The sequence below is a fragment of the Melanotaenia boesemani genome, chromosome 15 (assembly GCF_017639745.1).
Source record: "Melanotaenia boesemani isolate fMelBoe1 chromosome 15, fMelBoe1.pri, whole genome shotgun sequence".
Lineage (NCBI taxonomy): Eukaryota > Metazoa > Chordata > Actinopteri > Atheriniformes > Melanotaeniidae > Melanotaenia > Melanotaenia boesemani.
The window spans coordinates 22,575,124-22,601,363 of record NC_055696.1 but is presented as its reverse complement, the minus strand read 5'-3'; the positions used below and the strand labels follow the sequence as shown (position 1 = coordinate 22,601,363).

The window sequence follows — 26,240 nt, the reverse complement described above, 5'->3', positions numbered from 1 at the left end:
CACTGCATGACTATTTATCGAGTTTTACTCTTTTGGATGAGGGAACAGTTAAGAGCAATTAATTTGCAGATCTAAGACATCTGGTGGTGTTATAGTAGGGAGCTGCACCTTTAATATAATATAATATAATATAATTAGTGCTGGGCAACGATTAAAATTTTTAATCGCGATTAATCGCATGACATGCTGCAATTAATCGCATCGTTACACGCAAAATGTCTCTTTCTTTTAAAAAAAGGCCTACAGCTATAAAAAAGAAAATGCAGTAAGTTTTGGTTTACAAACACTACATCAGGGGTCTCCAACCTGCAACTCTGGAGCTGCAAGTGTCCCGCTGGACCTTCTACAATGCCCCTAAGTACGTAGCTAAAATATTTTTTTAAATCTATCTTTCTTGTCGTTAGGTTAGACACCATGGACTTTTTTTTCCTTTCTTTTACATCATTTTCCACAAATATCTACATTCCTTAGCAGAAAGTCTGTCTATCCTCTTTTTTTAATAAAGGTTTTATGTTTTTCTTTATTTTAACACCTTAAAAATGGAAATAAAAATGTGGTTCTTCAAAAATAACAAACATTCTATGGTGGCTCTTCATTAAAAATATAAATTAACTTGCCTTTTTGAAAAGTTTGTACCAGCTGCAGATGACACAGAGCAGACTGAGAAACACTTGCATAAAGGGAGATACAGAAATCAAGCCTTGACGATATGTGTGCCCTGGTAACAGATTTAAAGTTTTTTAGAGACAGGAACGGCTTAATTTTGGCTAAATCAAATTTTATTTTTATAGCACCTTTAAAAAAAACAACTGAAGTTGACCAAAGTGCTTAACAATTAAAAGAAGCAAAAGATAAACAACAACAAAGCATTTTCAAAAGCAGATACGGTTAAAAAAAAATAATAAAAAAGTAAGTGAAAAAGTTTTTAAAAGATTATGAACACCCACAAGCTTTGTAAAATAAATGAGTTTTTAATTTAGCCTTGAGGATATTTATGGAGGCTGAGACTTTGACTGAAATAGGAAGGCTCTTCCTAAGCTTTGGAGCTATTATGGAAACAAACAACAAAAAAAAAGCATAAATCCCTTTTTTCTCACTCTTCTAGATCAGGGAACAGACAAAATCAGTTTAAGATCCAACATATCTAGTGGCAGAGGAAGTCAACAATGTAATGGTGGAGCTGCACCTTCTAGAACTTTAAAAACATAAAAGAATCTTAAATGCAATACAATATTTTATTGGAAACCAGTGCAGAGGCAGGACAGGGGTGATGCCGTCTCTTTTCTTTGTTCCAGATGTGAGTTTAGCTGCAGAAATTTGTACCAGCTGCAGATGAGACAGAGCAGTCTGAGAAACATATGAATAAAGGGAGTTAAGGAAATGAGTGAGGAAGGGAAGTACTTTAATGAGACAAATGGCTTAATTTAGGCTTTTCTTCTTAACTGGAAAAAGTGATCTGACAGCAGAATTGATGTTCTTATCAAATTAACTATAAGTAAAAATAACTCCAAGGCTGTGTCCGAATGTCCACCCTACTCCCTAACCCCTCGTTCACTACATAGGGCTACACTACATAGCACACTACATAGTGACTCATTCTCTTGGCGATTCGAACACGAAGCTGACTATTTTTTCCTCGCCGCGAACCATGTGACTACCACCGTCACCACTGCAGCCACTACCCGTGTCAAGATGTCATTTCAAATCCAATCCAAAGTTATGTGTAAATATTTTTATTTTTATTCCTTATCTTGTATTTTATTCTTTGTTTGTTTGCTTACAGGTAATTTGGTGCAGCTCAATTTTTTCGCCTCCTTGCGCCATGTTGAGCTTCTGCCCGCATTGCATTGTGGTCTATATTGACCCATCTAGTGACCATCGATGCTCACTACTTTTCAAGATGCATTGTGGGTAATTTTAAATGCCCTACTTTTTTTGCTCTGGACACTCCGACAAAATGGCGTGACCCCTATATCAGGCACTATCTAGGGAGTACAGCCCAAGATTTCTGGCCTGTTCGTGGATATGAGCTAACAGAGAACCCAAGTCACTGTGTGTTTGCTTAGTGAGAACAGATGGAACCAAAAGAAATAGCCTCTGTTTTGCAAACAATCTGATAATTGTTTGCCAATTGCACTCTTAAAAATACATTGCCAGCGTATAAGCTAGCTGATTTTCCCATGCTTTTAGAGGCTTATTTTAGAGGCTTAAAATTTGCTGCCATCCCTTCATTGTTCCTACGCAACACAGAGAGCAATGAGTAAAAAGGTTGCTTGCACCAGCCAGTAGCGTGTTTGCTCAGGTTTTACAGGGTTAAATCGCAAAAAGCAACTACAATAATATTTTCAGTCAGACATTTAAATGGAAAATAATATGTTCTTTTCAAAAAAAAACAAAGTGAACCACATTCTGTATATTGAGATTTAAAATACCTACATCATGGAAAAGATGTAGACTTTAAAGCATGTTGTAGTGTACACCTCACTTTTATTTTGAGCCTTAAAATCAAATATTTCAAATGAAAAAATATAATAACAAAGTCTGACTAATGACTGTATTTTTGTATTGTTGCCCCCCATTGTTAACGAAACAAAATACACTTTCACTGCTTTAAGCAGGTGCAGCACATTGACTGAGATATAATAAAATTTAAAGGTGTTGGGGCAAGTCATGTTTTCCTTTTTTACATTAGGCAGAGAAAAAATATATTTTCTTGGTGTAAATTTAATTAAAACACATTTCTTTGTCACATTAATTGTCTAGATCCAATAATAATTCACTTTTTTTTACCACTTTGTTCTGATGTGCCATCGGTGTATCAGAGTGAGAAAGGCTCGAAGAAACAACATGTGAAACACTTTCACTGTCAGTGATATGGACTCAGTGTATTGCAGAGATAATCAAAAGCTAATATGAAACTTCAAAAGTTGGGGTTCAGATCACTTTGAAATCAGGCTGGAGACCAGAAAGGAATCTTTCTTTTTGATTTTCTTTGTATTGAAGAGACCTTCATTTGTTCGAGGAATTTAGACCGCTGAGAGTCTCCATGCAGCAAGAAACAGTGTCATTTCATGAAGCAATACTGGAGCTAAATTAATGAGAGATTCTGACATTGTATTAGATGAACACACTGGATGATGATGGTTAAAACCTTTTCATGTATTTCAGAACAATGTTCTCTCCCTGTGTAGTCTGTGTTAGACCTTCACTTCCCTCTTCTCTGTAATCAGCAGAGAAAATACTGAAAACACAAACTTTACACACAGATATGAATTGTTTAATAAAGCAGACTTATGTGTTCTACATGCCTATGATATTCTGAGGGTTGTAACAAATTTCATTTACTTTGTTATATTTACTTGTGTAACGGTCCTCCAAGTCCATAAATGCTGCTCTCCCATGGAGGAACCTTTTCAGGAACCAAGCTGTTTCTTCACGCATTTGGACAGATGGGAACTAGGGATCATGGTTCTCAGTTCCTACAACCATTTTAGTTCCTACTCCAAGGCAGGGTGTTTTCGGGGTTCTATAGGAAGCCACATAACATAGGTGTTTGATAGCTAAGCCCCTTGCCGGATTTCTGCTTATTCATTTCCACTTCTTGTGGCCCCACCATTTTTAAAAACCACTGTTGCAGCTAAGGACAACAACAATATTAGCTTCTTGGTGGTGCTGTTTGCTTCTCTTTTTATTTTTGAGGGGTTTTGTTTTGTATTTGTGTGGCACTAAAGTAACACATCACTGTCACAGACGGTTGCGTCACATCGGTCCCTGACTTGTGCGAATGCAAAATGAAACAGTTTCCCTGGGCAAGGGCAGCTTATCGCACGAAATTTGAGGTTGACTGTTAGTAGAACTGTGATCTTAGAACTTCTTTGTCCAAATGCGGCTATAGTTTAAGGCCATGGGCAGCCCAAACAAAATGTATAAACTTTGAAATAAAACTAAACAAAACCTCTCTTTTGTAGGTCAAATGTGGCCTGAAAGTGGTCAAAAAACTTTATTGTGCCTCCTGCTTCACCACCCGATATTCACCACCAAACAAACCCCCCATGGGTGTGATATCATAAAACCATTTAGGTGGGCGTGTCCAGGCATCCGCCATGCACTTACACGTTTAAAGAAAACCCTTAACTATGTTAAACTTAGGGAATGTACCTTCAACAAATTGGCCACCAAAACTTCAGTAACTTTTTGAAAATGTGTAAGAGTAGTTTCACTGCACCATACTTTTCATTTTTACTTGAGTAAATTTGATTATGATCATATTGAAAGCATCTGTGTCTGTGTTCTATGTGAAATACGGTTCATTGAAGGCAAGGCAAGGCAAGGCAGTTTATTTGTATAGCACATTTCATGTACAGGACAATTCAAAGTGCTTTACATAAAACAAAGACATTACAGATATTTAGAATAGTAAAAGGCATCAACACATAATCACAATAAAATAATAAATTACATTAAAATGATTAAAAGCAAGATAAGTTAAAAAAAAGTTACCGTGCAGATTTCATGCATAGGCGCATGAGAAAAGAAAAGTTTTTAACCTGGATTTAAAAATGTCTACATTTGGGGAAAGTTTAATCTCCACTGGCAGTTTGTTCCATTTGTTTGCAGCATAACAGCTAAATGCTGCTTCTCCATGTTTAGTCTGGACTCTGGCCTGGACTAGTTGACCAGAGGCTTTGGATCTAAGAGCTCTGCTAGGTTTATATTCTCTGAACATATCACAGATGTATTCTGGGCCTAAACCATTCTGGGATTTGTAAATGATCAGAAGGGTTTTAAAATCTATTCTGTGACTGACTGGAAGCCAGTGTAAAGATTTTAAAACTGGTGTGATGTGTTCAGATCTCTTAGTCCTGGTTAAAACTCTAGCAGCAGCGTTCTGGATGAGCTGCAGATGTTTAATGCTCTTTTTAGGAAGTCCTGTTAAAAGACCATTACAGTAATCCAGTCTACTGGAGATGAATGCATGGATGAGTTTCTCTTGGTCTTTCTGGGAGACTAAACTTTTAATTCTGTTGATGTTTCTGAGCTGGTAAAAAGCTTCTTAGTGACAGCTTTGATATGGCTGCTGAAAGTCAGATCTGAGTCTATCAACACTCCCAGGTTACGAACTTGGTTGGTAATTTTAAGAGCCCGAGTCTCCAGGTGTTTGCCAATGCTGACCCTCTTCTCTTTGCTACCAAACAGAATAATCTCAGTTTTGTCTTCATTCATTCATGAACTGAATGTTACTGTTTAGGTAATTTGGTTAAGTGATGTCAGCCTCAGTCGATCTGTACTAATTGTCAGATGTGATTATTTGTTTCAGATTACAAGACTGACTTTGCTATTCATAACTAAAATGTATTTTCTGTTGAATCTGCCACAGCTGATATCAGCTGGATCCAATATTAAGCTGTGTTTTGCTTTTTAAATAGAGAAACATATGACTTTTTAATGGTATCTGCTTTGATATGGGCCAAATATTGAATTATTAGACTGGAATTTGTCCACTTATAAAGGCAAAGTTCATTTTATTAAGAACAAATCATATAAAAAGGGGATATGAGACTTCCAGTGTGCTAGTTGTGAAGTGGCGCAAGTTATGGGGAGAATTTTGCATTTAACACACAAGCTGCCCATTTAACTGGTGTATTTCCACCAGATTTGGGGTCTACAACAATACAACATTACAAGAATCCATAACAATGTAACTGTGTGTTGATAATAACTCAAGGACTGTAATGGTATGTAATATTATTTATAGCTGGGCATTTCTGGACCAGCAGGTCGTTCAGACCTGTTATGTTCTCCCAGCAGTGTCACCTGCTGGACAACAAAACTGCAACTAGTAAATCAGTGTCCCACCAAATACTACTTGTCAAAAGTTTAACTTTTAAAGCTTTATTAGAAGTTAAAACTTCAGGTTTTATGAATATCCTCCTCATCATATTCTCTCTGAGAGCAAGAAATTACCATTTGTCCTTTGTAGTGGCCATTACCATTTTTCTCCTTGCTCCTTCCAGGTGTTTCCAGTGTGTAAACCTCTTAGGAATTATTTGACTGAGTTTTTAGAGCTGAGTTTATTTATCTTCATTTGGAAAAAAAAAGCTTTTTTATAAATGTCCTCTGTACTAGACATCAGGACTTTGTACTGCTCCTTGTGTCATATTCTTTTCAGGTGGACGCCTCCATGAGAGTGTTAGAAGAGATCCTTAACAAAATCATTCAGGGAGAATCAGATATGGAGCTTTCAGAGGATGAAAGTCCAGAGAGAGAGGATGAAACAGGAGAGGGTGAAAGTTCAGATGAGGAAGACCAAGGTGCAGAGCCAGATGTGTGCAGTGTTCCTCTGTGGGCCAAAACAAACACACAGGGTTTTAAGTAGTGCAAACCAAGAAAAAACACAAGCATAGCATTCAGAGATGTTTAACAGGAAATAGGTCCCAACAAACAACATGTACATAAAATGCAATTGTTTTAAGAAATACCACCTAGGGTGATGGTATAGTGACAAAATAACAAAATGTTTATGTTTAATGTTAAATATTCATGTTCTTTTTCTTTTTTAATTTGTTTTAATTGTTACTTTATTGGATGTTTTGGATAATTTATTCATTCAATAAATGTTTTGTGTTTGAGAACAATTAAATCCTAATGCCCAAATTTAAACAAAATTATATTTGTTTTTTTTTTTATTATTATTATTTTATTTGCAGTTTGCTTTTTAACAACCCCAATAATGAATCTTAAAAGATTATAAATTGGAAACATTTTTTCCAGGTGTCAAGAAGGTATAGAAATATTAATATTTAATTGCTCATAAAGCTTCTGAATAAGGATTTATCCCCAAAGGATCAATACTTCTGATTCTTATGAAGCTTAAAGTCTTTTCTAATGACAGCTTTGAAGGTTAATTACCAGATCAATTCTAACAGTTTAAAGGTTTCGTGCATCCTAGTGAAGGCTTATTACACCAAATTACTAAATACTAACAAATGGTCAAAGGTTTGTTTATCTAATTAAGTTTCCTTAAACATGTAAACGTGTATTCCTATCATTCACACATGTGGTTCAAACCTGCTAAAACATCTAATAGAAAATCTCTGGTCTTTGGTTTTCAGTCCTCCATTTCATTGTGGGAATTTGAAACAAGTGAAACACTGAAAAGGTTTGAAAAGTTTAACTGACTGATCATACATCTGCGAGAACATGTCACACACACATCATATCCCAAAGCTGAAAAGAAAAACACTTTTCCTTAACATGTAAATACCTTTCAGACAGGACGGTAAAAATCATTGCTGCAGGTCCATGCTGGAAAGGTTTGTCCCTACCTAATCAAATTAAATCAAATCAAACTTTATTTATAAAGTGCTTTTCATGCTGAAAGAAACACAAAGTGCTTTACATAATAAAAAAAAAAAAATGTGCACCTTAATAAGAGAATGTTTAATGACTCAAACTTAATCCTCTAAGTGCCAACACACCAGGCCATATCTCTAGAAAGAACTTAAACTGGTTACCACGCTCCACTGCTAGATGGCAGAAGTGTGGCTCTTCAATGTAACACAGCTGCTGGGCAAGGGGAGGGGTGGGGGCGTTGGAGGTTTATTCAGAGTTTAAGGAAGTCACATTTGAAAGACATCATACGGAGCCGATTAGGAAGCGCTGATAATCCGTGATGCAGAGTGGATTACAGAGAAAATACGCAACATATCTTCTCAGCTATCAGCCATCTTTGATTCTGGATGAGGAAGGTGCAACAGACAGTTTGATGAGACAACTGTGTATTTTGTGTTGTCATATATATATATATATATATATAAATATATATAATTTAGGGCTGGGCACAGCGTTACAGCAATACTGTGTTAATGTATTAATTAATTAACGTAGTTATTTATCACATCTTCTTTTTTCTTTTTAAACTTGTTGCTCACTGGCTCTGAACACAGAGAAACCACATACAGAGGCTTAGAGTCCAGGACTCTTCCTCCATGTCTGGTCCTGCTGCAACAGTGTGTCTGATGTAATCAGCAGAGAGCAGGTTTATTAAGGAGAAATCTGATTATGTCTTTAGTGCAGGGGTCTGCAACCTTTACAATCCAAAGAGCTGTTTTTCCTCTTAGCTAAGCTTAATAAAACTCGTTTAGAGCTGCAAATGTTACGAGACCTTTTGAAAAAAAAAATGTTTTAAAATAAAGGAAAGCTTAAAACTTTTGCCAAAAAGAGGATAGAAAGACATTTTTCTATGGGATGTAGATATATATGTATTAAAAAAATCCATAATTTTACACCTATTGACAAGAAAAATAGATTTAATTAGTTTGTTTTTTTTGTTTTTTTTACTGGTAATTTTAGTGTTGTTATGGTGTGGAAATTCAATCCAAATATTCCATGACAAAACTGAAAAATTGCTTTACAAAAATCTGTATTTTTAATATATTTAAAAACATTAGTTAGTTCTTTAGCATTTAGCCATATATTAAGAGCCATTGTGGAAAGTTGCTCTCCCCTGATTTAGTGCAGAATTTACTGCATTTTCTTGTCTTCTTTTAAAGGAAAAGTTATATAAATGCTATAATAATATAAAAGTTATTGCAATTAAAAATTTCTATTATTGCCCAGCACTAATATATAGTGAATGCAACTGCAAGCCTGTGATGCAACCATATGACATTTATTAAATCATTTTAATGCCATTATAAACTCTAGTTCAATTTCAACATTTTTTATTTTATCATTTACAGTATGCTTCAAAACCTGCAGCACCTAAAGGGTTCTTATTCTTCAAAATAAAATCACTAAGTATGGGCAATAGAGTAAAATAAATGTAATTAATGATACCAACATTTATGATATGAATGAAGAATAACTCATTTTACATATATTATACCTAATAAATTACAAAAGTAACTTTCAGTATACAATAACTGGTATATGTGGTTCTGCAATGTCTGCCAATCGTACCATATACACAGTTTCCTTTTTTTATGAAAACGTTGGCTTTTGCGTGTTTTCTTCATGTCATCCACTTTATTACTTTAATAATTGATTTGTGTTTAATTCATCAGGTTGACTCGGTTTCATTAAACTACATGTGCAGATCAAACCATTCATTTCCAACAAGCTAAACTTTATTACCTAGTAGCTGAACCTAGATTGATATCTGACCTGCCTTTCAGACTGTAATGGTAAATAATGTCAGTCATTTTAAACTTATCACATGAAAATGTTCATTTAGGTTTCAATTTCAATTCAGCAAAATAATTTGAAATTAAACATATAATGTGGTTCATTATACTCTGTGGTTCATTTAATATTCTCACAACTGTGGGTCTGAATCTGCAGCTTTCCAGGTCTGCAAACAAATGTTTCTCTCATAGACAAGACGTGATGCATTCAAGGATAGCTGGGAAACAACACATTTAACAATCTCTCTAACACAAGAATAAATATAGTTACTTTGTTTGTCATTCAATCAGGCAAATTATAGCTGTTGTGAGCAAATACCCCATTTGTACAGTTTAGAAACTGATACTGATGAGTTATTTCTCACTATCATCATCCTCATAATCTTAATCAATGTTGCAACCGTCCAAAGTGGGATTTTTATTCATTTATCGGCATTTTCATTACAGTAACTGTAAAACATGGCAACAAAGCTTCATTTACTGCATACACACAAAATGTTTACTTTTTTATGGACTACAGCATTTTATAATACAGACTTTTCACATATGTTTCACATATGTTTCACATTCCAACGAATCATTTCTTTTTATCTACACAAAAGCCATATTCTTGTGTAGAAAGTCATCAGTGTCAACAGAAAAACAGTGCAGCAAAGTACAGATACACACACGAGAGACATTTCCAAGGTTGAGTGGCATGGTGAAAAAAAATAAACCCAAACATCCAAACACTTGATCGCTACACTTCACAATGTGACAAAACATCTTTTCATTTTCAAAAAGAATTGGCCAATTTGCTGACACAATCACTCGGTTTGAAAATATGATTGAAATGTTGTGGGTGAGTTGCAGCTTTTTCTTTTCTTTTTTCTTTTTTTTTCTTTACAGACAAGCAAGCGTGTCTTTAAAATTAGCTGTGACACATGCACCCACAGTTTACAGAACGTTAAGAGACTTTTATTTATTTTTTTTTAAGTTGTTTGAAAAGATTGCAGACAGTTTTTGCACTGACTGGCATATTAGGATGTTATTCAGCATGAGGGTCAATCTTTTAGACAGTAGATTATATATTGGCTGGAAAAGGTCTGGAGCCTGATACACAACTTTTATCTTGCCAAATCAAGTTTTGTTTATTTTTTATTATTGTTTTTATTTATACTAAAAAAAAAAAAAGTGTGCTGTTCATCATCATAGCCAGAAGGATGTTCGGGCTGGCTGGTAAATAAATTTGCTTTACCAAGGGGAGCTTAATGGGTGTGATAAGGGTCCTCCTTGATGCTTTATATTGTTTTTATGTTTTTCTAATTTAGTTAAAAACGGTGCCACGTTGAGATTTAAAATGTTTAGTTGTTAAAGAAAATTGAAAGAATGAATTACTATATGTAGACATTAAAACAGTATGTAGTTTAAACCTTACTTCTATTTAGTCCCAAATCCAAATATTTTTCAACTTATTGATACAAGTCCTAATAATCAATGTAGTAATTCGATTCAGTTCAGTTCAGCTTTATTTGTGTTGTATAAATTTTAAACAAAGTTGTCTCAACGCTTTTATACAGATACAGACCAGTTCATTGTAGTTCAGTTATAATTCAGCTGAAACAAATTGTCTTCTCTTGCTGTAGCCCGTCTGCTTCCAGGTTGGACGTGTTGCACGTTTAGGTGTTATTATTCTTTCATTTTCATTTGCTGAGAAAATTTATTTGACTTCCTGTTGCCTGTCTATCATCTCCAACCAGTCTGGAGACATTTTTGTTCAAGCAAATTGATATTTTCTCTGTAAACCCTAGAGATGGTTGTGTGTGAAAATCCCAGTAGATCCGAAGTTTCTGTACTCAGACCAACAACCAAACAACCAAATCTCCTTTCTTCCTCATTCTGATAATCAGTTTGAATTTAAGCAAGTCGTCTTCACCATGTGATTCAACGTCTAGAGTTGCTGCCGTGTGATTGGCTGGTTGACTATTTGTGTTAACAAAAAAATTAAACAGGTGTACCTGATAACTGGCTAGTGAGTACATATGATAAAAATAAATGCAGTTATTATTATAATTTGATCATATTTATGATCATTTTTTTAATAGTCAGAAACTCTCACATTTCTGAATGTGCACACATACATGCATTCACAGTTGGAAAGAATCTGTATTTTGAATAATGCATAACAACAAAACAGTTTCTGATGGGGTTTTGTGGCGGTGTGGGCATGTTAGGGCTTTTTAAAATATAAGCACTATGAAATATTCTAAAAATAAAGATGTATTTCTCTGTCTCTTTAGTCTGGATCTCACCTTTGTGTTCACATTTGCACTGCCATGTTTCATTCCATGGCTGCATTTTATTTCGGTAATTATTCAATTTCTCCTTTCATGTTTGGATGTTGCTCATCTTCATCAGCTTAATGTAAATCAATATTAAATGCATCTGCCTATGAAATGCAGTGTATAAATAAATGTGCCTCGCCTTAATTTTAAATGAGCTGTTTCTGTCATCATGCTTTTTGTGCACATTAATTGCAGTATTTCTTAGCAGAAAACATGCCGCTAAGTTTGAAAGACTGTTAGTAAAAGGTAATGTTTGCCTTTAAATTTAAAATAGTATCATATATTAACTATACCAGACTGATGTAAAATGCATTCTTAAATAAAAATATCCACACAGTTTAAGAGCTCAAATTTGATCACTGAAGAGGATACAGAGCTACTTTAATCTCCTCCAGCAAATTTCTCCTGATTCTCAGACTGAAAGCTGCCTCATGAGAGGTTAGCATGTCAGAGATATAATTAACCCCATAAATCTGTCTTAAATGTACAAGTTACCACTGAAGAGATGCTGTAATTGCTATCATGTGGGTAGACAATTGGAACCTAGAAGCAGCTGAAGGAAAAACAGGCTACACACTATACACGTCAGAAAATTTCACTAGTCATTGCTGGACTTCAGTCTGTCTTGAATTAGTTGTGTAATGTTGCTGTTTGTGCGCCAGAGGAATCTGAGGTTCTGCAGATGACTGAATCTTTTGAATGAGCTCTTTTTATTCAGTCGCTCCGTGTTTTTGCTTGGGTATTAGCCTGCTTTGGTCAGAGGCCCTTCTATTGTCTGCTAGCTCTGCCCATCCTTGCATGATATGAATAAAGATTAGGATGGATTGTCTGAGTAAAGCACCAAAGGTCCGGTGTTAATGTGTTGCTGCAGGAAATATCACTGCATGCATAAATGAAACAAATGAAACACAAAAAAATGGTTGCAACCATTTAGAAGATGCTGATTTAAATAAAATGAGCTTGTTTATTTGTTTATAAGGTGAGCTGCATCTTTCTTTTACTCCCTGCATTATCTGTGTTTGTGTGATACTTCAGGAATGATTCATGTGGGCTGAGCAGCAAACAATGCCATACTAATTTGTCATTTCCGCATGCTTGGCATCCTCGCCAGTGTTGATGCTTTGGCAAGGTCATCAGATGTACCTGACCTGCTGCAAGGCAGAGTGCTGAGGGTCAAAAACATCATGCATATGATATGGATTGAAAGAGATTGCAGTTTTATTTTAGCCTCGAATCAGCTCTGCATAGCTGAAAGCTGAACCTACAGCACGTGTAAGATACTCTTCATGACCTTTCATGATGGAGTTTTTGAATCTCCTGTTTTCTCACTGTGCACTGATGGCAGAAGTGCTAAAATCATGTCATGTGATCAGCTGCAGCCCTAATGGACTGAAGGGGATGTCTGTGAATAAGTGCCCTCAGCCCACCTTTTTCCTGTGATGCTTGACTCTAATTAAGACCACATATCTTAGATTTTGCTGAGGTCAGGAAGGGGTTTTAATTTAAAAACCATTAAGATGTGCACACAGCCAGGACTTGTGTTGTGTCCCAGGCTGATATAGTTCTAATTAAGTCTTATCTTTGGCTAATTTCTTTGGCAGAAAACATAATAATTCCTCAGTAACAACCCTGGAATAAACTGAACAACAGTTTGGATAAAGGTGATGGGGTGCACATATGTCTTGACAAGCACTGACTTGTGTATCCCTGGCTTTTGCACAGACTTTCTAGGATTTGACGTTTGCCTTGAGACCATGAAACTGAAAAGTAAAGGGCATGATAGGACAAAGTGGAATATGTGTTTAGCAGTGAATGTCACCTGAAAGACAACTTCTATTAAAGTTCAATTTTGTGTTGCAGCCACAAAATTGGGTAATAAAATCTTTAAAAAGCCTGTCACCTTAAAAAAAGGTGATTGGTGCTGCAAATTTAGAGCCATTTGCTCGTAAAGAAACACTTTATTGTCAAGTCCACTGCATGTGCAAGGAGTCTAATGAAGAGCATGCAAGCTGCAGCAAATACCAGCCCGTTAGTGTTTTCACACTTGCACAAACATTTGATACCAGAGAAGAACAACATGATGTGTTACTTGTGTCTTTCCCAACTGATGGCATCCAGTGCTGTCAATGGATTGCTTTATTTTTCCTGCCCCATCTGATATCTTCACAGTTTGCCAAACTGACATTAAGGTAAAGAAATTAACTTGTTCAGTCTTCTCGTGAGACCCAAACGCTGTCATAGTAATCCTGAGAGCTGCTGTTAGATATGGAGCAGAGTGCCACACTCATCCCTAGTGGCCAGAAACCCCTCCATGCATACAGATTGGGGTAGGGAGAAACAGAGCAGGGGCACATTAGTAAACAAAGCGAATGTGGCTCAGTGAAGTTCAGACTCTCATTATCTTTAACGCTTTCCCTTCAAAGTTACCTCTTCTCCTCGACCCAATCTTCAAACGCTTGAACTGAAAATTTCATCCCCATATTAAGTTTAAAAACAGACAAATTACCAGATGCCTGTATGATCTTTGAAAGAAGTTTATAATACTCAGAGGCAGGGCACTAACTGTCTGGATCACCAGCCAGTGTAGTTGGTAGATTCCTAAAGTTACTGGCTCATCAAAATGTCCACAAGCTAAATTTTCTATAAATATATATAAAAAATAAAATAATGTTTTTAATTGTAACCAGAGTTATTATAAATTACAACATTAATTTAACAACGTGATACATTTGGTTGCCGAGGAAGTTTTGGAGGGACATTGACCAAAAGCCACGGGAGGACTAACACACCCTGAACGTCTGATGTACCCCTCTGTCTCCTGGTGAAACAGGAAGTGTTTTTTGGACACAGCTTGTGAGGCATCTTATAGTGATACTTGATTAAATTGTAATAAGTCATACAATAATTTCCTGAGATATTGCCTGCACTTTAATATGGATGTTACTTTGTAGTCCATTAAATTTGTAAATAGTTTTTAATTAACCATTTATAGTTGCATTATAAGTTACAAAAAAGGCTAATTAAATACACATGTGGTTAAATCAAACTTGTTGCTACTCAGATATGATTTTTCTTTGTGTGTGTGTGTGTGTCTGTGAGAGAGAGAGAGAGAGAGAGAGAGAGAGAGAGAGACATTGGGTCCAATGTGGTAATACAATGTGTCAAAATGAAACGAAAAAACAAACAAACTATTAAATCACACACGATTGTGCTAAAAAGAATGACCCCAAAGAAGGCAAAGTAATCTGTTTTAAAGATAAAATATAGATGTAATAAAAAAGAGAAATAGTAAAAAAATGTCAATTATACCTCAGACCCAAGAGGTTTAACACCTGCCAAATTTAATGTCAACCCCCACCTGGTGGATGTTTATTTACAGCCTTGCTCACAGGCAAAAAAAGGAAGAAAAAAAAAAAAAAGAAAAAAGGTGTCTAATATTTGGGCTGATGCAAGTGAGAAAGAAGTTATGCCGCTTTGAAACAAATATAACCATAAATGTTTACTAGTGAAGGGCAAAAGAAAATTAATTGTGTCATCTTAGGAGATGGAACATGGAAAATGTTCTCATAGAAAAGATAAAAGCAACATGATTCTTTCCTTACTGCTCATTATTACTTCATGGACTGGGCGCTGTATCCAAGGCCAGATCATGGTTCCCATATTCTGGTGTATTGGACTTGAACTCAAAACAAAACAGCTTATTACAGCAGCCATGTGTGTTTCATGCATGATCACTAGGAAATACGATGGTAACCTCAAAAACAGCTGCTTAGACTCTTCATGCTTGGCTGGAAAAATAATGAAAAAATTATATACAGTACGAACATTAAGAAAGGAACATAGTGCAGTTAAAATGTTTGCTATGTGGACAATCTGTGCTGATGTAAAAAAAAATGAATTTCATTTTAACCTTCCTGATGAGACCAGGCAAAAATGAGTTAGGTGTAACAATGCTGGAATTAAAACCTGACCCCAAGCTTGCTCAGCTGTACCTTCTGAATATATAAGACATACCAACACAAAACTGTAATAATGAAAGTCTTGAGGAAAGATTTAACAAAATTCTAAGAACACACATTCTTGGAGCGGTGACCTACTTTTCTTGCTTGGCAGCTCAGCTTTTGTTGTATCCTAGGGGATGAAAACAGCATTATAGGCTGCAGATCTCCACTGTAAACTGTTGGTATTTTGTTGGTCTGTTTCATAAAAAATGTTAAATTCTTGAGGGTGAAGCTGCATCCCTTAAACTCTATTCACTACAAGAGGTCTTTCACCTGTTTCCTGCCATTGCTGCCACTTAAAAACACTCCATTTGAGGACTGTTTATCCCAAGGATTTCATCTTAATACATTCAACAGAACATCAGCAAAACTGTGTTTTGAGTGCTTTAGAAAAGCACTACTGTACATGAGTAAGAAGTGACGAGTGTGAAGTGTATTGTTGTTGTTGATTCGTGTTCAGCATTGTTTTATCTTTTTTGTTCTGTATGCTACAGCTCCTGGTCACTCAGTATTAAACATGAGTCCTGGGTGATCCAATCACGAGAGGACTGCATGAAATATAGGTGTGAACACAAAGGGTGGATTGAGGATGCATGCAGATTGTTTTTGTCCACATTTGTTTCACAGTTTAAAACAGAATGTGTCTCCAGGATGCATCATGGACACAATCTGGATCAATCTATGCTACTAAAACTCACTGAAATCACTATATTTATATGCCAGCTGGATATTCTCAGTTTCCCTAGCTTTTTTGTTTGGACGCAAACTCTGGACTGCATGAGTTCAGACTACCTGAATGACAGATCTCAATGTCTTTGCTAGTATCAATGTCCTTATATATATATATATATATATATATATATATATATATATACATATATAATTTGAGCTCAATTTGGGTTTAAAGGTGACAGAAAGAGAATGTCTCCTTTTTCAGGTATTTACCAGCATCCGTTCTTTACACTGTCCAACCATCACATGGTTTGTTTTTCATGCAATGCGTAATTTTGTTTAAATTTCACTCCTCATTTGGCTCCACTTTGTTCACATGCATCATGATGCATGTGATTCTGCATTGACGCAGCAACAAAACATAATCGATTAAAATAATAAAATGTGTATATTCTGCCGCCGCTTGTGTGTGCGGCGTGATCTCGCTCAACAGATCCGCGGCTGAATCCATTTTTCACACTTAGGAAAACTGTAAAAATAAGCAAAAACACATACAATACATCAGCATCTCATGGGAAATGCTTTCTTTGTCTCAGGGAAATCACACAAGTAGTACACTTGAAAATGTACAAAAACAGAAATGCTAGCTTAGGGCTAACATCTATAGAAAATACCATTGGCAAGCTAGCAGTTAGCATGCGCAAACAGACTAAAGGGATTTGAACAACTTTGCCTAATCAGCAAATATTTACTTCAAAAGTATTCTCTGTATTCAGTTACAAGTTGACCAGAATACTTAGAGGCAAATGTTTTCTGGCCATAAAGGAGAACATGAAAAATATCTTTCATATACTGTCTGAACTGATTACGGAAAGACTGAAGGGACAAAACACCTGCTCAACTGCAAGAATTTTTGATAACAATGTCACATTAGGCCTATCGTAATGTTTCTTAATTTTCTGGCAGTGGAAAAATAAAAGTTCCTTAATGAACTTGAAAATAACATATTTTTTTTAAATGTTTACATGTTTATTATGTTTATCAATATCAGGACATTCAGATTGATTTCCGAAATAGTTATAAATAAAAAAATGACGGCTCCAGGAATGTTTATAATGAAGGCTGCAGTGTTACTTTAACCTGCATTTGACAAGTTGGTTGATGTAAATTTGGAGACTTGGTTGTTGGAACAAAGCAAATGTTAACAATTCTACATATTTTCTTAAAAGTCTGCAATGCCATGACCCCCCCCCCCCCCCCCCCCCCCCCCCCCCTCAGTTGTCAACTATATCTGTGTAACTCTGTGGGGTAAATTGTGATTGATAGCAGACCCTTTAGGTGATCTACAGAAGTTTTCCAGGCATTTGTATCCAGTCCAGGAGGTTTACAATCCAGCCTCAAAATGAAATGTTTATTCTGAGACTATATGGTATATCCATAATGAGTGATCCACCATCATTTATCACATTTTTGTACATAAATAAACAAATAAATAAATAAAAATGCAATCACTGCTATGTTGCTAAGAGACCCAGAAATTACACTGAAGCCACTTCTTGTCAAACTTTCCACAAATTACCTTAAATTGATGATAATGTCAGGAGCAACCAAAGATCAACAAGTGACAAGAAAGTTAAAACGTCAAAGAATGAAACTAATAGTCCTCTGTGGCTGGAATAAAGCCAACAGGATGTTTTTGACGCACAGTGGCACCAAAAAAAAAACGAGCTGAGTTGATGAGCTTATATAGAAGCAAAAAAAAAAAAAGACCTAGAGGAAAAGTATAAATATGTAAATGTTTTTTATGTGGAAAAATTAAACTTGAGTGAATAATATGCTGATAAGAAAGGGCTTGATCACTGCTGATATGTGTGGTATTTCTACGAAGTACTGATAGCATCATCCTCTGTTCTGTCAGTTTGAGCTCCTGAAGTCAGGAAGGTGATCTAGAGTTTTACTGGCTAAAGATCTCTTCAAAATGTCTTTTATTCCAAATCCCACTGGTATTCTTAACTAAACAAAGTGACCAATCCACAGCAGTTGATTTGAACTGCTCCGCTTTTACTTTTTCCCTCTTAATGTTGATATTTGTGGTGTTTTGGATTTATTGTTGTTACATTTGCATCACTGCTTTTATTGCATACACTGTCTGATATTGATTGATATTTCAGTTATGGTTATCATAGTTATTATTTCACTCTTTCCAAACATTTTCTTTATTGTTTATTTCCATAACAACACATCATCCATGAATTCCCCCTCACCATTCCTCCTTCTCCCTCTTTAAGCTTTAGACTGTATTATTTTTTTGTTTGGTATATAATACTGAGTTTTGGAGGTGTGTGTAATTTGTGTTGGCTGAAGGTCATTTTCCACTTGAACAATAAAGCTCTGTATGTATTGATACACTCATTTTACCTTATATTAGCATCCTAATCTCACAAGTGAGGCTGTCCTGTAAAAATATTCTTTGTGTTTACTGTTTTTATGGATTTAAAAAAAGGAAACATGCAAAGAAAAATAGTAAAACAACGGCTTGGAGTTTTAAGGGTTAAGTGTGTCAAGTGTGTTGATATTTGATGACATTTACAGTTTGAATTGATGTTGGATCGTTTATGATTAAATATGGTTCATTGTTCCTCTCCTCACCACTCAACTTAACCGTGTATGGAAACCGACTGTATCTCTGATTTTACAGATACATCTGTAGACCTGCTGATAGTGTTTGCGGCTCAGCTGACCTGTTTATTTGCAGACAGAACAATTAACTTTCCCATTTAGGACTCCTGTGGGGATGCCTTTACAACACCTGTCCACTTTTGATCAGATCACCCAGACACATTAGCACTAAGTGTAAACGGGTCCTTAGAGAGTCAGTGAGCAACAAGTGATCCAAATTAGAATGAGAGGGAATATTATTTTCACTGCCTGTATGTGTGCTGCACAAACAACTGAAACTGAATCAGAATGTTGCTGTGAAGAAGTCATATTCAGATTCAGTAAGAGTATTTATCTTCGTCATGTTGTTACATGTCCCACAGAAATGCTCCTTAGAAAGACCCACTGGTGCTACCTGGACCCAAGTTTAGGGGTAGCTACAGGATAATCCCAATGACTATTACAGCCCTGCATGCTGCAGACCATATGGTCCACATGGTGCACGTGAGCCATGATACCTGACGAGAGAGAGAGAGAGAGAGAGAGAGAGAGAGAGAGAGAGACTACTTTAGGGAGCCATAGTCTACTTAATGAAAAAAAAAAAAAAGAAGAAATCCTGAAGCGAATTCTGCCTCTTGCTTTGAGTACGCACAGCTTCACACCACCTCAACCAGACGACAGAAAGAATAGTCAGCACGGGGGGGAGAGGAGGGAAAACATACAGGAGACTTGGCTGATGCATCTCTGCCACAGCATCCATTTCACGGCGATTACAGTTGGAAGTGAAGGGAGACGGTGCGCATTTTCTCTGAGAAACACGGTGCTCGTCTCCATCCTCCAAAGTCTGTTTCTTGAGAGCGGCTGCGGAGCGGAAAGGACGCTTGTTCTCCTCGCCTCGGCTGCACGGACACTATTTCATAACAAGGCTGTTTATTCAGAGGAAAAAAAGAAGAAGGGGGGAGCAGGTCAACCGCAGTTTCAGCCGGTTTCAGCATCTTGTTCGTGGAGTGGTAATTTTTGCGGCGTGCCGCTCGAGACGCTGAAGGAATACCCAACGGTTTAAGTTTTCCTGGAAGTTGCGCAGTGGCAGAGAAAAAGGATCAAAACAAAAAAGAAAAAGATGGGAATTTGTGGCTATGTGGCGGCGCCTGGGAAATGCCTTGTCGTCCTCGGACTTAAATTGTTATTCCTTGTACCTGCAGGAGTTCCAGCCAGAAGCGGGGATTCTGTACTGAAGGACAACATCACCGTCAGGCAGGGGGACAGCGCCGTCTTAAAGTAAGTATCTTGACTGTTTTTCCACCATCACGCCTCTGATATGATCTGCTTCACAGCGCGCGCTGCTCCAAACATCTGGTCCTATGCAAGTGGAGTTGGTAAAAGGTCACAAACAGAGCTTGTCTTCATACGATTTAACTTGCAAGTGTGACGCATTTAACGCGTAAAACTCTGGGTTTAGCAGCTCTTTCTCGTTGTCCTTGAATGTTATTGATCTGGTTGTTTAATATCTTATTGGGCATGCACAGCTGACATACTCAGATGAAGTGTCAGGAAGGGTTGTACGTCTATCGATCGCGTATGTGATGGTGCGACTGTAATTTCCAGGGTTGTTTTATTTCTCCCCCTCTCTCTCTACAATTTAAGAAATGTTTTCTAATACAAACAGAACCACTATCTTTTATTTAACTAGTTAATTAAAACTCTGTTCTGGTTGACACAGATCTTATCATCCGTAACAAATAACAGTCTCTGCTCGGATCTTTTCGGGATTTTGTAGTAGACCAGGTGTGGTGCTAAAATTCAGGATCCCCATTCACGGATCTGAAATAAGGCCCCTGTTCCACCTGCCCACCCTCATACAATTTCAGTCTTTATCATTAAGACGAAGTATATAACATAGTTTAAATGTAAAGCCCTAATTTCAAACTAATTGGGATATTGTTCAAAATGTAAAGAAAATAAAGATCTCATAATATTCACATAGCTCCCCATGAATCTGATGGCAGAAACACATCTGAGAAAGTTTGGGCAGGGTTTGATTTAACAACAGACCTTAAATGTCTGAGAACTTAGGAAACTTAACTGCTGGACTGTTGGACCTTTTGAAGAGGAAATTTGTTCCATTTTTGTTTGATAAAGGATTCTGTTCTCGTGGAAGTGTTCCTGAACCCATGCAGTGATTCCCAGGATCACATCTGTTTTGATTCCAGAACAACCTGAGTGCCTGAAGATTATTAATACAGATATATATTGAGATTCCTGGAATCTTTTTAAGCTGTTTTGAAGATAACAGATTAGTAAAAGTTTGTGCTATTTTACTAAAGGGAACGTTGTTCAGAAATTGCTTCACAATTTGTAGAAATTATTACTTTAATTAATTTTGAGAGACTCTGCCTCTTCAAGGTGCTCTTTGTAATACCCAGTCATATTACCGACTCAATGGCAATGGAACTAATTAGCAAGAAAAAGCTCCTTTGCAGGGAGATTTTTGATCAACACAGATTACAGTTTGATTCATTTTCACTTTATGTCACTGGTTTAGTTTTGAATGCAGTTGAAATGAACCATGTTGGTGAATGTACCTTGCTATGGTGACTTTCTTTTTCTTTTTTTTTTAAGACAGAACAGATGTTAAATAGGTGCTCTAAACTAGATGTTTAAGTGTAGTGATCTGAAAGGTTTTTCTGGTCTTGTAGATCTTAAAAACATCCATAGTTCTGATCAAACTTGTTTCAACTTCAGCACAAGGTTTTTGGTCCCTTGGAGGTTAAAACAGAAAGAACTGGTTCTGACTGAGGGGGTCTCTGGTTTCAATTTTTTCTCTGCAACCACTTTGGTGAAAAAAATGGATCAAATATTAGAAAATATGTTTACACAATTGTTGGAAAAAGAGAAAGGGATGCAGAATGAGGTTGAATACACTGTATATACACACATCTGCGTCATGACCTAGATATTTATAAAAACCTGTAATGCAAAGTAAAGAATGATTGACAGGGTGAGACTGCCTGTTTATAGAGAGCTGCATGTTCAGTACCTTAAGCTGTCAGAGCAGGGCAGCAGAGTACATATGGCTTAAGGCTGGCTGACAGGGAAAGTGTATGGGAAAGAATTCTGGTGAAATCTTATAAACCTGAACATGGATGAGCAGCTAAACAGCTTGCCATTTTTACCTGGGATGATGAGTTAGAAAGTGATTATGTCTCATTCAATGGCTGCAACATGGGGTGAGAGTAAACTGGTCCAAGATGGAGATCTGCTTAGTCTTCATCCTCTCCCCTCTGCTCTGTGCAGCTCCACTCCTCTGCTAATCCTGCCTTCATTCTCAGCCATAACAAATGTGTGCTGGTCTCCACTGATTAGTAGAACTTATTAAGTAGCCTGTTTGTTCCACTGAAACTATTCATTTTATTCCCCTCACCCTGGATGATGGCGACAGGCTGAAATCCACTTCTAAATCCTTTGTCACGCAGAAGCTGGGCTGCAAATGGTTGTCCCTGTAGCAATCGTCAGGTTTCTTTAGCAGGATCATATTATCCTTTTCTAGCCCTAACCTGTGCACCCCACAGTGGAGGAACCATCAAAGTACTTGTGGAGCCACCATGACCCAGAGTGGAATCATAAAAGGAGAGGTGTAGAAAGTGGACTGCAAAGCTGACAATACAGTTACCCCGGGCCTCCCGGTGCTTCTCGGCAGTGGATCCAATACACTGCCCTTCAGCAAGATGAACTGCCTGTCAGTGAGCTACTCACTGACAGGCAGCATAATCCAGGAAACCATGCTTTATCCACATGCATCACTTTGAGCTTTTCCCCAAGCAGAAAGGGCTGGATGGTGTTGAAAGCACCAGAGAAATCATTCATTGCCATCCCTCTTTTTGCTTCTGTGGGTGGGAGTAAGCCTTGTGGAGTTGGCATATGATTGCATTGTCCACACTTTTTCTACATGCCCGAAGCAAACCCAAAGCTGGTGCTGTGAGCCCCCACTGCATTGCCTGTCAGGGATGTCGTCACTCACATGGCAGTGATGCAGAGGCTTGGAAGGACAGCCGGCTGGTGAGGCTCAGACTCTCAGAGGTGGGCCATGGGAAAGAAGCCACAGACTGGAGGCAGCTGTGTGGCTGCCGGTTTTTCTGATTGACATAAGGAGGGAAGACAAGCCCTACCCAAATTAGGATGCACTCTAGCTTTATTTATGCTTTCACGTGAACATTCATAGGATGAAATTACAGCACTCATACAACACAATTTTACTTTCATTCTCCTGTATTTACATATAAATTGCAGTGTTACAAACCTCTCTTGTACATAACAAGGCCAATAATGTAAAATTGGCATTATTTGCATTTGGAACGCAGCCATAGTGATGTCAATATAGCCATGCTTGCAATATTTTCCTGATGGTAACACTACAAGCCAACCGTACAACAGTTGCAGGGGACATATATTTAAGAGTGTGTGAGTTTAAATTAGATGTTTTGTGTGAGTGCACAATGATCATTAGGTGTTGTTTTGTTTACCCTGCAGGTTTAGCAGCTACCGCATTAGCCAGAGTGGTTATATTTTGTAGCAGTAGCACCTTTTTTTCCCCCCCTCAGTAGCTCTTGTCACTCTCTCCCTGTGCAAGCACTGATAACGAAACATGAGAATCAATCCATTTAGCTGGTTTGGTGTTCCAGAGGTGAAACAGTCTTTAACTGAAATCCAAAATGAGGAGGAATGCAGCAGGAAGGGAGAAAGAGAGAGAAAGCAGGTGCATGCGAAGGCAGACTAATTTTGCATTTATTGTTCTTAAAGCAGAGAATGAAATACTGCGTTTGTAATGAAAGGTGGTCTTCACATTGCAAAAAACCAGGACCAGGCCAAAACAGTTTTAGACATAAAACGTTACAATAACAATGTGAATATAAGCAAAATCCATATCATTTGGAGAGCAAGGCTGTTACTCTCACAGGCCACTTTATTAGGTACACCAGTTCAAGCATCTCTGTTTTTTAATGTAATACAATCAGAAAAAAATACTTAAAAATAAGGTTTAATAGCCAAATATTTAAAAATTGATGAATATGTTTTATCTCATGAAGACCAGAAGCAGTGCATTGGGATGTTCCCATGTTAAGAGAGTTTGAATGGGCTCATCTTCAAGGTAAATTTACAAGCAGGTTCCAACCGGTTTTTTGTTGCTTCAGAAAAGCTGAATGCTGCTGAGCTGTTTCACACAAACTTGTCAGGTATTGAGTGCTTTTTGATCAGGCTAAGTGCAAAATGAATATAATCTTAGAAATATCTTTTTAATGAACTGTTGCTGCAGCTGAGTGATTTTCTGTAGCTGTTACAGTGGCTTGTTTTGCCTCCGTGGAACTTTTACATGAAGACTGTTAATAGCGACACAAAGTGACACCACCTTTGTTGACACGAAGTTAAGCAGATGTTAGCCGCGGGGTCATTTGCATTTCATTATTATTCAGTTAGATTTTTGTTTGATTTATTTATTTATTTATTCATAAATAGATTACAAAAAAATAAATTTCCGGAATTAGAAACAGGATGGAACAAGACACTGACGTAGCTTTACACCAATATACCCTGTACAGGTTGTCGTCTGTTTGGAATAGAATTTATATTTGCTGATAATTTAATTAATATCCTAACCATCCTTATTATTTCATGAATAATGAATACTAAATGGCTGGGATGTGGCCAGTAGTTGCATCAATGTGGTAGCTGTAATAAATATCTGATTCTAATTAAATGAGAGGTGAAAGGTTGGGTCCACACCTAGCAGGCATACCGGCTGCTGTGGTTATCATTCAGTTAATGACTACTGCTGTCCATCGAGCACCGAGTTAAGGGGTGTGTGTGCATCTCACAGATCTAAAACGTGCAGCATTAGTTATGTCTTCTGGCTTATACACCTATCACTTCAAATACAGATAAAAATAACAATCTGTGTGTAAACATGCTGAGAAAAACAGTTGATGTGGCTTCTCCAATGTTTCATTTGTATTCATATTTCTTTAAAATAGAAAGTGAGACAAAAAGGAGAAATCAGTCTGATCAGCTGTTAATTTTTCCTTCTAAACAAGGAAAATGTGAAGATAAAAATGCACCATTTTTCTTTGTGATCTTTTTTAAAAGGCTGCCTTTATTATTCCAGTTTTGTTTGATTCTTTTTTCGTTTCTAAAGGCTACAATCAAGTTGTGAAAAATAAGTCTTTCTAATTTAGGTTCAGTTGAACAATCAGCTGAGCCCCGGTACATAAGGCAGTGGGATCTTCAGTAATAAACATTTCTCATGTTTTTAGTTTTTAAATAATTGTAACAATGCTTTCAACAACAATGAAAAAAAAACAAAAAACAAACAAACTCCATTTTAGTTGATTTTCATTTAATTTCTTATCATTTGCTAGGGACCATGCACAAAAACATTGATGTCAGAGGAGAAAACATGTACCAGATTTAGCCACCGTCTAATTTCCATAAGCAGCCCCAGTTTTTGGTTTCTGCTTTAGAGTACCAGAGACCAAGAATTCAGGTCCAGAGCTCTGGTTAGAACTTTGTGATCAAAGATTCTAGTGTGCTGATTTATCTCTTTGTTTATTTATTTATTTATTTGAGCAAGTGAGAAATTGCCACTCATAGATCAGTTTGAGTTAGTTGTATTGATGACAGGGAAGTAACATAATGTTGTGACACAATGGATAAGTGAAGCCTAAACATGTAATTGCATCAGATGTGTGTAGAATTGCTCTTAGCCCCTCGGCGAGTTAACTTTCCTCAGCTAATAATGGAGCATGGGAGATCTGAACTAGCTAACCACACCACTGCTAATCTGTGAAATGCTGAAGTCTTTCAAGTTAACAGTAAAGTTAACATTACATGAGCTTCTGTCTTGCTAACACTGAAAATAAGGCAACTTTTGTCTTTAGCTGCTTGAAGCAGGGCAAAGTTTTAAAAAGTTTTACTGGGGGAGCAGAAGTTCTGATGGAATATGATCAACTGCTAGGATGTGATGCAGCTCAGTGTTTTGCTGTGTGTGGTGAAAAGAGGTTGTCCTGCATTAACCAATAGATAAACCAGGTTTTTTCGCTGTATGTCTCATCCTCTTCTTTAGTAATTTATCAATGCAGCGCCACCTCTGGAGGGAACACATTATTTAAAAGGTCAGATTCTTTTCAGTACACCCCCCAGTCAAACCAAGTCCCCAGTTTAACAGACTGTCCTGGTGTGAATGCACCCTTACTTCCACTACATGAAATGTAAGCAGTTTGGACAGCAAAATTTTATCATCCATGTAGGCAAGTGTAGAAATGATGCTGTATTATGATCAAAACATTGTAGAGATAGTGTAGAACAACATAGAAGTACAATACATACTACAGTCATTTGCACTGGGACAT

At 36.9% G+C, this 26,240-nt stretch overlaps 1 protein-coding gene across 2 annotated transcripts in view; it reads left to right on the top strand.

Annotated features, from left to right (window-relative positions):
- opcml (opioid binding protein/cell adhesion molecule-like) overlaps nucleotides 1–26,240 on the top strand; it is a 411,108-nt gene that overhangs the window by 161,459 nt on the left and 223,409 nt on the right. Inside the window, exon 2 of one of the 2 annotated variants that reach the window (XM_042007672.1) lies at nucleotides 20,043–20,118. In XM_042007672.1, coding sequence (XP_041863606.1) covers nucleotides 20,043–20,118 — 76 coding nt within the window. Of the gene's footprint in view, nucleotides 1–19,450; nucleotides 20,119–26,240 lie in introns of those variants that run through there. The other variant, XM_042007670.1, reaches the window with a different exon arrangement.